This window comes from Ctenocephalides felis, unplaced genomic scaffold (genome assembly GCF_003426905.1).
Source record: "Ctenocephalides felis isolate EL2017-DRISC unplaced genomic scaffold, ASM342690v1 CF-g0.4_SCAFFOLD_01886, whole genome shotgun sequence".
NCBI classification, from domain to species: domain Eukaryota; kingdom Metazoa; phylum Arthropoda; class Insecta; order Siphonaptera; family Pulicidae; genus Ctenocephalides; species Ctenocephalides felis.
Genome location: NW_020538040.1, coordinates 169444169 through 169459876, shown reverse-complemented (window position 1 = coordinate 169459876; position 15708 = coordinate 169444169). Strand labels below are relative to the sequence as shown.

Genomic DNA, 15708 nt, shown 5'->3' with positions numbered 1-15708 from the left:
AATAGTCTTCTTGCGCATTGTTCGGGGATGGATTGCGGTGAATGTGTTGCCACATGAGTTGGAATCATCATTTTGATTAGTGATGAATAAAATACATACTGGTTAAATAAGCATAATTGATGATTAATAAATGTTAAATAAATAACACGATTACTAAAGCGAAAGTTGTAATATCAAACATTAAGCTCTTCGATATCCGTTTCGAGCAACCTGATGTCAAGCACTAGTGACATCGGTTTTTATTTGGAAATAAAGATAGCAATATGTTTTCAAGTCAAAATAGCCCTGTCAAAATCTGGCATTGCTACATCAATAAATAGTCACCATATTACAGAAATTTAAATAATGAAATTTATCACACAGAAATAAGACAACTGTTTGGTTTGCCCTCTGTAAAACCGACTTAGTATTAAAGTCAAATCAGCACAACAGCTTATATGACTCTTAAGTTTTGATTGCTGTTCAAACAAAAAAAAACATTAATCTATATACGGTACTTGGACTTGCTGAAATATAATCTGGATAAAGCCTTCTAAAAATATTTATAAAAACCCTTAGACGCTAACTATGATATTTGGTAACTTGTCTTTCATCGATGTATCAAACGTGTTGACTTTAGCAGTAGTGACATCAGTTTTTACTTGAAAATATAGAAAAATTGTTTCCATGTAAAAATATCTCTTCCACGGTATTGGTGCATCAAATTAAAAATCATCAGTATTAGATAAAATCTGATATTATAAATATATCGAATAAAAATGGGAAAAACGCTGGGTTGCCTTCTAAAAAGCTATTTATTTTTAGTTAAGAAATTTCATCACAAAAGATTCTACGACTTCAAGTTCTGATTGTTTTTCGATTACAACAAAAAAAGAGAAAGAACTAGTGGTGCATGGCATCAGGCCTTAAGGTAAATTGCTGAAATTTCCCGTACCAATAATTAAAATTTTGAAAAAAGATTCAATTTTCTTTTAAGTTTTTAAACTTAGAATCGATTTTTGAGATGTTTAAAATTTTTGAAAATAATTGACTTTTGAAAAATTTGATTTTATTTATACTTTGAAATATTTTGGAAATTTTGAAAATTTTTTCAAAGCAATCGGGATACGTTAGCTTCGTAGAAACAAAATATCGAAGCGCGTAGGCGCCGCATCGCAGTATGACGGATAAACATTGGTACAGAACCCATAAAAAATGAACAAAATCTGTTATTAAAATATCTATAAAATATGTGATGATTTGATATGCATATGTCTAATGATAGTTTTTGTCCGCCAAATGGCATTTTTTTCACTTTTTTTATTGGATCTCCGAAACCGCTAGACCTGCCTTTCCAGTTTTTCATTTCGTCAATACAAATGAAATGTTTTTTGAATCATACAAATCGGACGCTCCGTTCTCTCTATATAAAAAATCTACTACCATTTTTGGCACTTTTTGCCCCGTATCTTCGAAACGGCTCGACCTGCCTTTACCAAACTAATCAACACGTCTCCTTATCAATACAAATCAAATGCTTTTTTAATTATTCACAATCGAATTACTCGTGTTGCCAAAATCGCCGACGAAAATTTGTATCCACACATACGCGCACACACACATACACACAAACATACGCACACACACTACACATACATCCATTTTTTCTAGGGTATGCCAAAATGTTCAGAAACCTTTGAAACGTAAAGATATATAAATATTTTCATTTTCGATTTTTTTGCGATTACTATAACTTACCACTACGGGAAGTTAAAAAGTAAAAAAAAAATATATATAGACTTTTGTTAATTTTGTTAAGTTTTGATAATTTTTGGAATATTGCTATAAATTACTGGATTTGCCTAAATTAATCTCTAGAGTAATTTTGTTTCCAATTATCTAAACACTTCAGATACCACTGAAAACTTTGAAGTTCAGCGAAAAAAAACAAAATGTGCCAAAACTGCGTATTTTTGAAAAAAAAAGAACAAAAACAAATATTTTCGCAAAAATTCTACATAGGATTCTTCATCCAGGATTCGTATAAATTAATAAAATCTGAGATAACTATTTTTGCAAGTATTTTTTAAACTGGGTCTCACAAATAAATCAATGAGAATATGGATCAGATAATTATTTCACTAGACGATGCTAACTTGTTTGTGAATATAACCTCAGGTGCCTGAACAATAATTATTAACTATGAATATAAAATAATTATTTAGTAATTACAGACATAGTAAATTATGCAAGCAAAATTCATTATTTGTATGACTCATGATATATATTTTTCTTAAAATAATATGGAAAAATAATTTAGAAATTCTCCTTAAAATCATCTAATTAGAGGAAATCTACTTATCAAAGATCTATTTGACGCGCATTATTAATGTGAGAAGGTTGGCTAATTAAAATATAATGTATGATGCTGGAATAATAAATAGAATCACATTCCCAAAAGACAAAAATAGTTAAGTGCGAATTTTACCGGTACTTGGGATAAATTAAAAATTGTAAGTATAATTATTTTCAGTTAATAATTTTGAAAAATAAATTTATAATAATTTCAAAAATTACAATGTTTCATCACAAAAACTAAACAGAAATTCCAATTCATTGGATGAATGATGAAGCAAAATAAAATGGAATTCAGCTGTAAAATGATCTAAAAATTTGTCGCTCTATAAATCGGTGATAGATTCTGGTTACAAAACAGTTTCAATAGTAACAATAAAACAATAAAACAATGATAAATATACGACAATAAATAAAAAAAAACACCGTGTTTAGTTTAACTTCATTCATCAGAACCTGAATAAACGATGATGCATGACGGAAAGTATTTCTTAATTTTACTATCATATAATGCAAATCAGGGATAGAAAACGTGTTATGTCTGTAATATCTTTATTACCAGGTTGAATATCTCAAAATTCGAATGCTCATGTTGTATCAACAGATATACAAACATTTTAATCGGAGATAAGATTAATGAAACGCTAAAAATTCACTTGATATCACATGTTTGAAAGAGTAAGGTCATGTCATATATACCAGGGATGTGTAACATTTCATTATCGATTTAGATCTTAGATCTTAGCCAATTGTATATACAACATCAATGTTGGAATAATTTGTGACAGCAATGACTAATAAGGGTTATTTTGCTGATTTATTCAACAGAATCCTACTACTTTTTCGAAATTATATATCTTAAAAGTCAATGTAGATTTTGAATGTAGTAATCATAGGACAAACAAAAGTTATATAACTTTATTACTTATGATATTTTATTTTAGCTGAATTAGTTTGTAAAATCTAGTTCATATGGCACTGTTCAATCTAAGATCATGATGAAACAAATGAATTTTTGAGACATGAAACAAAATTCTAAATCATTTTTTCAATAAGTAGAAATATTCTTTTGTATTTAAATAATTTAATAATGTAAAGCAAAATACAATATGCACAAGTTTAAAAAAATAATGTATATGCAATTTTAGACGTATTGTGTTATTTATTAAACTAAATTATATAATTTCATCTGCCAAACATACATTGTATCTTACATTGTTCTCGGTTTTCGGCAATAATATTATAGATATTACATTTTTCTTATTCATAATTATGAATATGGATATTATATACTAATATTGTTTAGGCTCGCTTAAACTAAATTTAAATTTCAAGTAAATCGTCATTTTTTGGCAGATGACAGTTCTCATGTGTCAAAATGTAGTCCATGTCAAATAATGATATGTTGTTTTTTGCATTATTTTGCATTTATTTCTACAATATTACTATATTAATCACATACATCCTAAAAAAATCACTTAACAAACTTCAAAATGATTTATCAAAATCCGAACAATCGTTTAGGAGGTGTATATTTACATACATTATTACAGAAGAATTTTATATATAAGTTATATATATATATATATATATATATATATCAATTAAAAATGCCATTTCTCGAAGTCCTACATTATAATGTTTTCCTGTACCCGGACCGCAGCTTGTTTACAAATGCGGCAAATATTCGAAATAAGCAATGAAACGCATTGAAATCACTCAGAGTAACACTTAAACTGTTCCTCCACATTAGATTTTTTTGACGAAAGACATTTTAGAAATGATCAAATACTTCATTAAGTAATGATTAATGAGCAATTGCTCAGGTATGCAATTCAATGCACAGTGTATATATATAATGATATTGTACTAGATTATAATACAATCCACATTGTACAAATGTGGATTTAGATTTGTACGTATATAGACATTACATACAAATATATACATATATTCATATAAATATATAGCAAGGATTCACAAACTTGTGAAAAAAGATAAAAGATTTGTGTGTGTGTGTGTGCGGATACAAATTTTCGTCGACGATTTTGCGAACACACCTTAACCGATTTGAATAAAAAACATTCGATTCCTACTGATAAGGAGACGTGCTGATTTGTTTTTGACAAAGGTCTAGCCGTTTCGGAGATACGAAGCAAAAAGTGCCAAAAGTGGCATTTTAGTTTTTGAGGTAACGGAGAGTACAATTAAAATAATTTAAAAAACATTTAACTTGTATGAACAACAGGTGAAATTTTTGCAGGTCCAGCGTCTCCGGAGATCCAATAAAAAAAGTAAAAAATAATGCCATTTGGCGGTCAAAAATGATCAATAGACATCGTATTATCAGATATTTTATAAAAATTATAATATTAAGTACAAATTTTGTGTACATTTATATGGGTTCCGTACCAATGTTTACATGTTAGACGACTACGTGGCGCTTACGCGCTTTGATATTTCGGCTCCAAATCAGCTATTTAAAAAAATGCCCAAAATTAAAAAAAAAAATCAAACTAAAAAAAAGTTAATTTTTTAAATGTAGTTTAAATTTTTGAATCGGTCGTTTTTGAGAAAACGTCGACAAAAGGTCAAAAATGGGTACACACACATAATTTTTTTGAATTTGGTCTCATTCGATCCAGAATGACTTGACACGTCAAGAAAACATAAAATTATCAAATCTGATTTTATCGCAAAAACAAAGTTATCCATCAGGAAGTTAATAAATTTTAATTGAAATACTTAATAAAATCAAAAACGTGCGGTAATAATGTTACTAAAAAATTGGTGCAAAAATGTATCTCAACCTGATGTTAATTATTTCAAAGCTACTCGTGTTTCAGACATTGAGAACCTCTGGCTTATACGATTCTATACGTGATGCACAATTGTGGGATTATCCTCAAACGATTGCGTAATTGTTGAGATAAAGTGTATTGTTTCGGCTTTAACTGTACATATTATTATATTACGAAAATGTGAAAGCACACATCAAGTTACATACTTGGCAGCCTACATGCCTTTAGTCATAGATTCAATGAGACTTGTATGAAAATTATAGAAATAATGGGCCAAATGCGAATTAAATACAAATCACATGCATTCATTACTATATCACTCCAGAGAGGTGGTAGAGAATACTTCTTGCATTGTGATTTATTTAGTTTTAGTAATTTGTACAATACACTTTTGATAATCCTTTAAGTTTATTTGTATGTTTTTCTAACAGCAATTAGATATAAAAGTTCTAATTAACTTCTCGTAGGGTAAGTTATAGTAATCGCAAAAAATATGCACGTTAGACTGCAATACGGCGATTACGCGCTTCGATTTTTTTCCCTCTAAAACAGTCTCGCATGATTGCTTTGAAAAAAAGTTCAAAATTTTCAGAAAAATTCAAAGTGCTATGCTATATGGGTCTTCACAAGGCAACTCAGTGGTTGTCAATATATTATATTATATTAGAAGACAACAGTAGTAGTTCTTTTTCTAATAGTGATGATATATTTGAACTTATTCCCAGGAAACGCTATTTCCACTTATGAACATATTTTCTAATATTTTTCATCAACAGGAAATTCATATCACTATTCTGCTCGATATCGGGTTTTCTAAAACCCGGATTTGAAACCGGGACTCTGTGATAAATTTATAAATATTTGTAGAACTGCGTTTCTACTAAAAGCATATAACAGGCATACTCGATTAAAATATCATAACTCTATCGTGATCGATTAAATTAACCCTTTTCACTCGCGAATTCCGAGATCTCCGGCGGCATCCGAGTGAAAAGGGTTTAAAAAAAATAACAAGTCCTTGAAAACTTACATGCAAAATTTATAAATAAATTAGAATCTAAGATCTACATGAGCTTGAAGTTAGAGAGAACAGTATCAAAAACATAAAATAATCTTTTTTTAATAACTACAAAATTGTTTTTTTATATTATAATTTTTTTTTAATGATTCCAAAATTATGATAAATATTTGGGATTGATCAATATCGCTTGTTTTAGTAAAGAATTTTATAACAATGATACAGAACATTGTTATTTGAAAACAGCACAAGTTAATAATTATATTAAAAAATCAAAAATTATTTGTTTCTTGCTTTTGCCTTGCAAGTAAATATTTCATTATAAAAACTGGATTAAGTGAGAAAACAGTTTAGTGTTCAAACACCAGTAAAATGAGAAGTTTCACTCGAATGAAAAGTAATGACAAGAAGAAAATGAAAGTTTCACAGAATCTTAAAAGTATTTCATATGAATGTCATAACAATTTTGGGGATAAGAATAAAATCTAAAGTCTTGTGTTAAGTTTAACCATTTTTTTGAAATATAATTTTATGATCGTGAAAAAAAAATTTTTAATAAATTTTTAAAATTATAAAGTATAAAATTTCAGCACAATTTTCAAAAATAAATATAAAGAATTTCTTTCATTTTATATAATACATTCCGCGTACAAATCACAAGGTTTGTGGTTGCATCGCTAATCAATATCTTCCAAGATCAACTTTTATTAAGAAAAGTTAAGCCATTCGAGGAAGACGGCCGTATATACTAAATATCTCAAGATTTAACCATTTGAAAAATGCACAAAATTATTTGCAACGTGATTGATGATTTTTTGCATTAAATGAAAAATATTGTACTTCAGTTGAATTTAAAAAAATTGCAGTTTTTATATGTTCTGCAGCCAATGGTAACGGTAGTTCCATTTGGATCTTTTGATTATGAATATTTTTCTGAAAAAACGAAAAAGCAGATAATTTCCAAAAAAAAAATTACCACTGATACTTTACTTTGTATTACTTCTATTTACTGACAATTAATAGCTCTTACTCATATTATTAATTTATATTCTAGGATTTTGATTCTACTATCTACAATACGTGTTTGATATTTAAATAACATGTTTTTCGAATCGCTATGTAAGGTTAAAATATTTATATATATATAACATTAGGTTGTTCACACAGTAATTTCGTTTATCAAATTTTAAACAAGTTGAAAAATATTCACCAGTGGATCAAGTGGTCAAACTATCCTTATCACCAATTTAATTATAATTAATATTAACATTTTGGATTGAGGGTTCCGGATTTTCACTATGCGTTCCCGATTTTCTAGAAGCAATATTTGCCCGATTTAAGATTTTTTGTACCGAATTCAGGTTTTTTTTATTTCGGATTTGACAGAGTTTTTGTAAAAGTTTTCATTTCAGATAGAAGTTTAAAATTCAACTAAACCTTTAATAATTGTGATCTGTCATTTTCAAAATTACCAGAGTTCGTTTTTTTGCCTGACTAGCACAGAGGGAAAGAATATTTTCATTAAAGTATAACTTTTGGACATGTAACAGATTAGACATGGTTCAGACACTAGTAAAATAATAGTTTAGTTTAATAAACACTAGAAAACTGTAGACACTAGAAAACTGTAGACACTAGAAAACTGTACAAAATACTTTACAATATTAATTATAATTTTTTTTTATAAAATACTACACAATTCTTGAAATAAAATAAACTTACTGAAAAAGCTCCATGCTTCAGAAAAATGTAAAACAGTTTTACCCTTATTAAGTTGCCGTAGGGTAAGTTAGAGTATTCCCAAAAAAAAAACGAAATTGAAAATTTTTATATATCTTCACGTTTCAAAGGTTTTTGAACATTTTGGCATACCTTAGAAAAAAATTATGTATAAGTGCGTGCGTGTGTGTGTGTGTGTGTGTGTGCGCGCGCGCGCGGATACAAATTTTTGTCGACGATTTCGGGAACACGAATCAACCGATTTGAATAATTCAAAAAACATTTTATTTGTATGTGGCGCTTAAGCTCTTAGATTTTCAGAAAAATCCAAAATTCTCAAAAATCTCATTTTTTTCAAAAGTTTTTTCAAGTTTTCAAAAAATGTTAAAGGTTTTTTAAAAGTTTTAATTTTTGGTACGGGAAGTTCAAGCAATTTGCGTAAAGGCACGATGCCATAAACCACTAGTTATTTTCATTATTTTAACTGATTTTTATTATTTTATTAAAACATTAATATGAAAAATCATAATTAAATTATTGAACTTAACTACCTAATCTCGCACATACAAAAATATTGTCCCTTGATTATTAGCCACCATTATACTTGTTTATCTATGGTAGCCACTTCAAATTTTATCTTTTTTGTAGCAAAATATGAAAAAATTGCAGCTTTTTTATCCTTGCTTTTAGAAGAACATCCATCAAATACTACTGCGTAAAATTAAGGATTTTTCACACACAATCCTGCAATATTTTTCTCAAAAAATTTAACTGAGCGCAAAAAATCAAAATAAATCATCTATAGAGTAAGAAGAAATTGCATTCCGGACGATATAATTGAATAAAATAATATGAATTTATATTCTAACAATAAGTCTAAAATTATGATGCCTAAGTCTCAAAATTATGTTCATCGTGAACAAACGAGCAAAAAATCGAAATATTAAAGGGCTTGTGTGATAGGAATGACTAATCAATTCTGCATTCAGCAATCAATTATTAATAGAATGTAACGTCATATTTAATCGAGCTATGGGTTTATTAATACTTTGCAATGACATCTTACAAAAGATATTTAATATTTTATAGTACTCTCAATTATACTACTAAGAAATACTCTATGCATTATAAACATATACGTGTAAATTTTATTTTTAGATTTTAACTTAAAAAATGAGTAGTGTATTAGTAACAACTAATAATGATTAGTTCTATGCATAATTGACTTCTAAGAAACAATATAATTTGCCGATAATATACATGACGAATTACCCTGGTTTATAATTAAGCATTGTTCTATTTACAATATTTTAGTTACAGACAACTAATTGCTGGTTTTACAGTTTTCCACAGTTTTCCATTATTTCGACGTCTTAAAATTGATGTGCATTTTAGCATATATGCATGCATTTTTTAGTTTGTTATGTTAATTGTCAAATACATATAATAACATGTTATCATTATTATATTCTACAGATATGATATCTGTTATTAACCTTAAAATATCAAAAATATTTGTAGGACTTAAAATATATATACTCTTAATTTATAGCTATACAATTGTTTAATTATTAAATTTAACAAATGTGTAGCTAAACATGAATAATTAATAAATTTTATAACAAAGACAATGAAAATGATTCAAATATTATATATAAATAATTAAAGGTAGATTAAATGATGGCTATATCAATTAATAATTGTCAGCATCTTTTCCAATTGTAAACTTTTTATTCTTCAAGTGGGTATAAAAAGAATAAGCTTGATAAGATAAATGCATCAATTTTAATAAAATATTGAATTAATTGAAAACATTTTTATATAACCTAAATACTGAAGATTTAATAACTTTGGATTATAAATATCTAATTGAATTTAAAAATAATAATATTTTGTGATTACACTTCCCGTAAGGTAAAATATAGTAATTGCAAAAAAATCGAATATGAAATTTTTTATTTTTCTTTACGTTCTAAAGGTTTCTGAACATTTTGGCATAGATTAGAAAAAATGGACGTATGTGTGTGCGGATATCAATTTTTGTCGACGATTTCGGAAACACGGATCAACCGATTTGAATAATTCAGAAAACATTCGATTTGTGTTGATGAAGAGACGTGCTAGTTGGTTTTCCGTGAAGGCAGGTCTATCCGTTTCGAAGATATGGTGTAAAACAAGCCAAAAATGGTAATTCAGTTTTTGAGATAACGGAGCGTCCGATCTGAATGATATAAAAAACACATTATAATGACAAAATGAAGAACTGTTTAAATTTTTGAAAAGGCAAGTCCAGCGGTTTGGAGAACTAATAAAAAAAGTAAAAACAAATCTATTTGGAGGTCAAAAATGATTATTAAATATATGCACATCAAATTATTAGATATTTTAGAAAAATTTTAATAATAAGTACAAATTTTCTTTATATTTCTATGGGTTCTGTAACAATTTTCACCGTCTCTACGCAATTGAAACAGCGCGATTGCTTCGAAATCAGTTCAAAATTTTCAAACGTTCTAAAAATGTAAACAAATTCAAAATTTTCAAAAAAGTCATTTCTTTCAAAAATTTCAAAATTCTCAGAAATCTAATTTTTTCAAAGTTTTTAAAATATTTTAAAGTTTTTTTTTTAATTTTAAATATTCAGTACGGGAAGTTCCGGCAAATAGCTTTAAGGTACGATGCCATGCAACACTAGGTTATTGTTTTCGCAATTGTGAACCAATAGTTTTGTATATTTTAGAGATAGTACAGTATCCAATAATGGCCAACACATTTATAGCTACAGTGAAATATTACAAGAACAAAATTTATCTAATTGAAAATACGGACAAACTGTGTCATTTTGTCTTGTAATTAATAATCGTATTTATTCGCCTGGTCCTTGACAATTTTGGTCAGTATGTTATAGAGAATTTTTCTATGTTATTAACTATAAATAACATTTTCTTAAATGGCCAGTATAACGAGTTCACGTGATAATTTGATAACAAACAGCACGCAATGTAATGATCGAGGAGGATACTATTTGTATTGACGCACGCGATTTTAATATCGGGAGCTTCTGAATTAGATAAAATGCAAATTTAATTATGTATATATGCAAAATTTCACATACATATAAGAACACATACACACACACACATATATATTATATATATATATATTTATATATACACACATACATGTATTGAAACAGATTTAATATATAGAGTAGAGCAGCTGGACTTAAAGCTACGAGGGTAAAATCGGTCCATCACTGATATCATAAAAACAAGTGATGTTAAAAAAAATTATAACAAAATATTTGAAAGTAGAGGGAAAAATATGTGTAATGAGTATTAGGAGATAAATGTAAAAAATAAAAAATCTTCAACAAAAGTATTTTTATTCGTTGTTAGTTCTTTTGGTTGTGAGCACTGTTGTTTTAGTTTACGAGACATTAATATAATTTTTAAGCATATGTTATTTAATTGTTTTATAAAATGTATTGTTAATTTTAAGTTAGATTAAACAGTTTTTTTTATATAACCTCTATAAATGCTTACACGTGGGTGGGGTAAAAAGGACCAACTGAACCCTATTAAAACAATAGAAAATAATAAATGAAAAATTAAATTAAATTAATTTTTTACAAAAGAATATTTCTGACAAAATCAGAACAAGATTATATTTTGTCTCTATAAAAAATGTACCCGTGATATTTATATTTTGCATTGGTTGAATAATGTAGCTATTATTTCGTAAAATCTTTTTAGAAGTAAAAAATAACAGGTTCTTCTTACCCCGCATATGGGGACAAAAGACTAGGTGACAAATTTTTGAAAAACAGCAAAAAATACACATTTCTGCAATAATGGGAGTTTCTACCTGGGAATTTTTCTGAACGTAGTTCGATAGTTGTTTGTTTGACATGTGTTATTTGTTGTGATATAATTGGTTTGGTTTTCACAATATAATCGCTCAAAGTCAAATTGGACCTTTGTGCCTCGCCCTAAATTATAGTAGTAAATTTGATAAATAAAAAAAATAAAATGTTTCGACACTTGTTACGAGTCATCAAATCATGCCAGAAACAGCAATACACAAAATTCAACATTTTTTGACAAATTAATGAATAATTGATCAAATTCCATATAATAAAATGTTTTTTTTTTTTGTATTTTGTTCTTCCTAGTATGACTTGCTAAATGTTGGCAGAATTGAAAAAAATTGTGTCATAATGATTCAGAAGTATCAGAAGAAATAGTTTTTTTTATGAAATATTATTTAAATAATCATTGATTAAATAAATATACTGAAATAAAAATTGCACATCCCTAATGTAGGTAATCTGATAACTCTTATCCAGTAGATATAAAAAAATTAAGTGATATTGTAACAACATATTACAACATTCATAATTTACGTGATAATAATACTGATTGGCTGTTATCAGATAACTTGGTTATCATCACTAATAACAATAGCAATTTTGATACCACTATATATATATATTATATATATATTATATATATATATATATATATATATATATATAATTTCAAGAATTTTCTTTCCAATTTCAAGAATTGTTTAAAATTAGCCAAAATTCACCCAATCCATTTTTGGTACTTTATTTACTATATATTTACTTACGTAAAGTACACAAATAACTAAATATTTAATTGGCAAATATTTTTGAAAATTGTTTTTATGACAAAATATTGTATAAAAATAGTTGCATTGCTGTATGATTTAAACAATATTGTGTAAAAATAGTTGTAGTGCTGAATATTTAAGATTATAAAGCAATTCATGGGAAACATTCCAATGTTGATTATTTAAACTCTATTTAAAGTTGATTAATTTACATTGAAATTTAATCATCATATTTCAATATATCGAAACATAATTTGTAAATATTGTGGAATTTCATAAGAAAAAAATAATTAAATATAAAATTAAATATCTAATTATTGAATTGATGGTTTGTCAGAAGATCAAATAAAAGCTGATGTTTTCACACTCACCAAAATTATATATTTGGATTAATGATGAAACGTTTCAACTCGCGAATTGTAAAAATAATATGTATTTTGCCGCCAGAGCATTTTACATTTATATAATTTTATTAATTTTAAAGATAATTCCAATAACTCTAAGCTATCAATAGTTGATTTATAAGATTTAAAAGTTGAAGAGCCATAAGCTGTTAAATAGGTTGGCCAAGAACAGTTGGCTAATTTTGAATGTAAATTCGAAAAATGATTTTAATTCTGCTCATAGCTATTAATAAAATATTTAGGAAACAATTCTATTAACCCATTAATAAAATATTTAAGAAACAGTGATTCTATTTTTTGCCATGTTTGCTGCTGATCTACATTAATTGGAAGAGTCAATATTTGGTGTCTTCCTAATTGTTATCACAACAGTGTCGTGCCGTGATACAGTTTCAAATTCTTGAAAACAATATTCAGAAATAAATAAATATTGTAATATGAGACAGACTTGTTTAAACGGCTGTAACATAAGGCCCTATACTTAAAGCGACAAATAATGTTTATTTACATGATATACAACTCATGTTTGTTTTTTAAATTCAGTGGTAATTTAAAGTACTCAGCGATAATCATTACTAATTATATCGGCTTACTTGACAAGGCTCAAATTACACTACTCAAGAGGGTTTTACAAAAATAATAACTAAAATAACTTGGAAATATGTTGATATGACATTTAATTAGAAAACTTCAAAGTTGTAAAGAATTTCAATTTATTGAGTTATTACTTAATGAAAAGATAAATCAATTACAACATCACTTATAATTTTTATGATGCGACATTTTCCTATCAAACGCTGTTATCAAGTGCTTTATTGAATTGAATTGAATATTATCAGTACTACATTTTGCTTAAAAATTGAGTTATTAAATTCATACATAATTTTTAAGGTCGTTCACTACTTTTATCACAATATACTAATAGTAAGTATATTACCATCCTATACTATTTTTAATAGATCTTATTGCGTACTTTAATCATACAAATCTTAAAAATTGCTTGAATTACTAGGTGTCTACTTTTATAAATTATCTTTACGAAATCGACAAAGGGAAAATAACTAATAGTGCATGGCATAGTGCATTAAGACAAATTGCTAGAACCTACCGTACCGTAATTGAAAATTTTTAAAAGCTTTTTACAATATTGAAAAAATTGCTTCTGCAAAAAATGTGTAATTTTGAAAAAAAACGAATCATAAATCTTGGTACGGAACCCAAATAATTGGAAACAAAATTTGTACTTACTATTAAAAACTCTGTAATTATCTGATAATTTTATGTGCATATGCCTAATGAACATTTTTGACCGCTAAATGATTTTTTTTAACTTTTTTCAACAAAAATTTCATCAATTCTTCATTTCGTCAATATAGGTAAAATATTTTTTGAATCATTCCAATCAGACGCCCAGATTTTCGGCACTTTAGTCCTGTATCTTCAAAACGGCTGGACTTGCCTTTTCCAAAAACTAATCAACACATCTACTTGTCAATACAAATCAAATGTTTTTTAAACCATTGAAATCAGTTGATCAGTGCTCCCGAAAACGTCGACGAAAAATGCTCAGTGGTGAAATATATATACTTTACCATCACAAATGGCAAAACACACAAATAAACATGAATAACTTTTAATAAGTAAGTAACTTTTAACTCAAATCAAAATATATATCGTCATCAAATTCAAGTCTGCTCAAGAAAGAATATATATATATATATATATATATAATATATTATATTGTACATAACAAGGAAGAAAAAATGGCCATTTTCAAATTTCCTTGCTCCCAGGGGCTCAAATGGTTCCAAATTGATAAAAAAAAACAATTTTCTGAAAGTTTATAGCTCATAATATTAACGTTTAGATAGAGCGCAATTCAATCAAAAGTTTGTATGGAAAGAGCATGGAAAAAAATTTGAAAAAATTAAAAAAAAATGTTTTAGGTATAAACTTAGCGACAAATGAATAAGTTTTATTCATTCATTTGTTCGCTAAATTAGATCTAAAAAACATTTTTTTAAATTTTTGAAAATTTTTCCATGTCATTTCCATACAAAACTTTGATTGAATTTGCGCTCTATCTAAATGGTAATATTAAGAGCTAAAACTTTTAGAGAATTGTTTTTTTTTATCTATTTGGAACCATTTGAGCCCCTGGAGCAAGGAAATTCGAAAATGACCATTTTAAGGACCACCCTAATATACATACACATAAACCATTTTTTTGTAATATAAGGTATGCCAAAATGTTCAGAAACCTTTGTAACGTATATACAAAATTTTTTGTTTCATTTTCGATTTTTATTGAGATTACAATAGCTTATAACCTACATGAAGTTAATAAAATATAAATATTAAATAATGTTAAATATGATTTATCTATAGTCTATACGAAACCGAAATTGGTGAAATTATCAATATTAAATAATAAAGAATTTCAAATTGTGTTCCAGTATTTTAATAAACTATTGTGAAAATAAGTTTATTTGCATTTGGATATAATTATTTGTTAATTATATTTATCAAATATTATTTTTAAAACAGTTTTGTTGAAAAATTGCTCTTTTTAATATAATATGCTCCCATCTATCTATCTATGATTGAAAATCCATTAATCTACCGAATTGTGTCTTCGATTATTCAGAAAACTATCAGCGCACAGCTGGAACAAGCGACTATTTGCACGTGCCGTTATAATGACAAAAATGCGAAATATGTAGTTTTCGCTTGAAATAAGTTTGACAACTTTCATTTTCGTTAAGAACGCGGCATGCCGTATGTGCGGAATTTG

General features: G+C 27.1%; 1 protein-coding gene across 1 annotated transcript in view; it reads right to left on the bottom strand.

Annotated features, from left to right (window-relative positions):
* Positions 1-9164, bottom strand: part of LOC113376236 (dihydropyrimidinase-like) — an 18685-nt gene extending 9521 nt beyond the window's left edge. Inside the window, exon 1 of the mRNA XM_026616145.1 lies at positions 9145-9164. Coding sequence (XP_026471930.1) covers positions 9145-9164 — 20 coding nt within the window. The remainder of the gene's footprint in view (positions 1-9144) is intronic.
* Positions 9165-15708: the final 6544 nt, after the last annotated feature.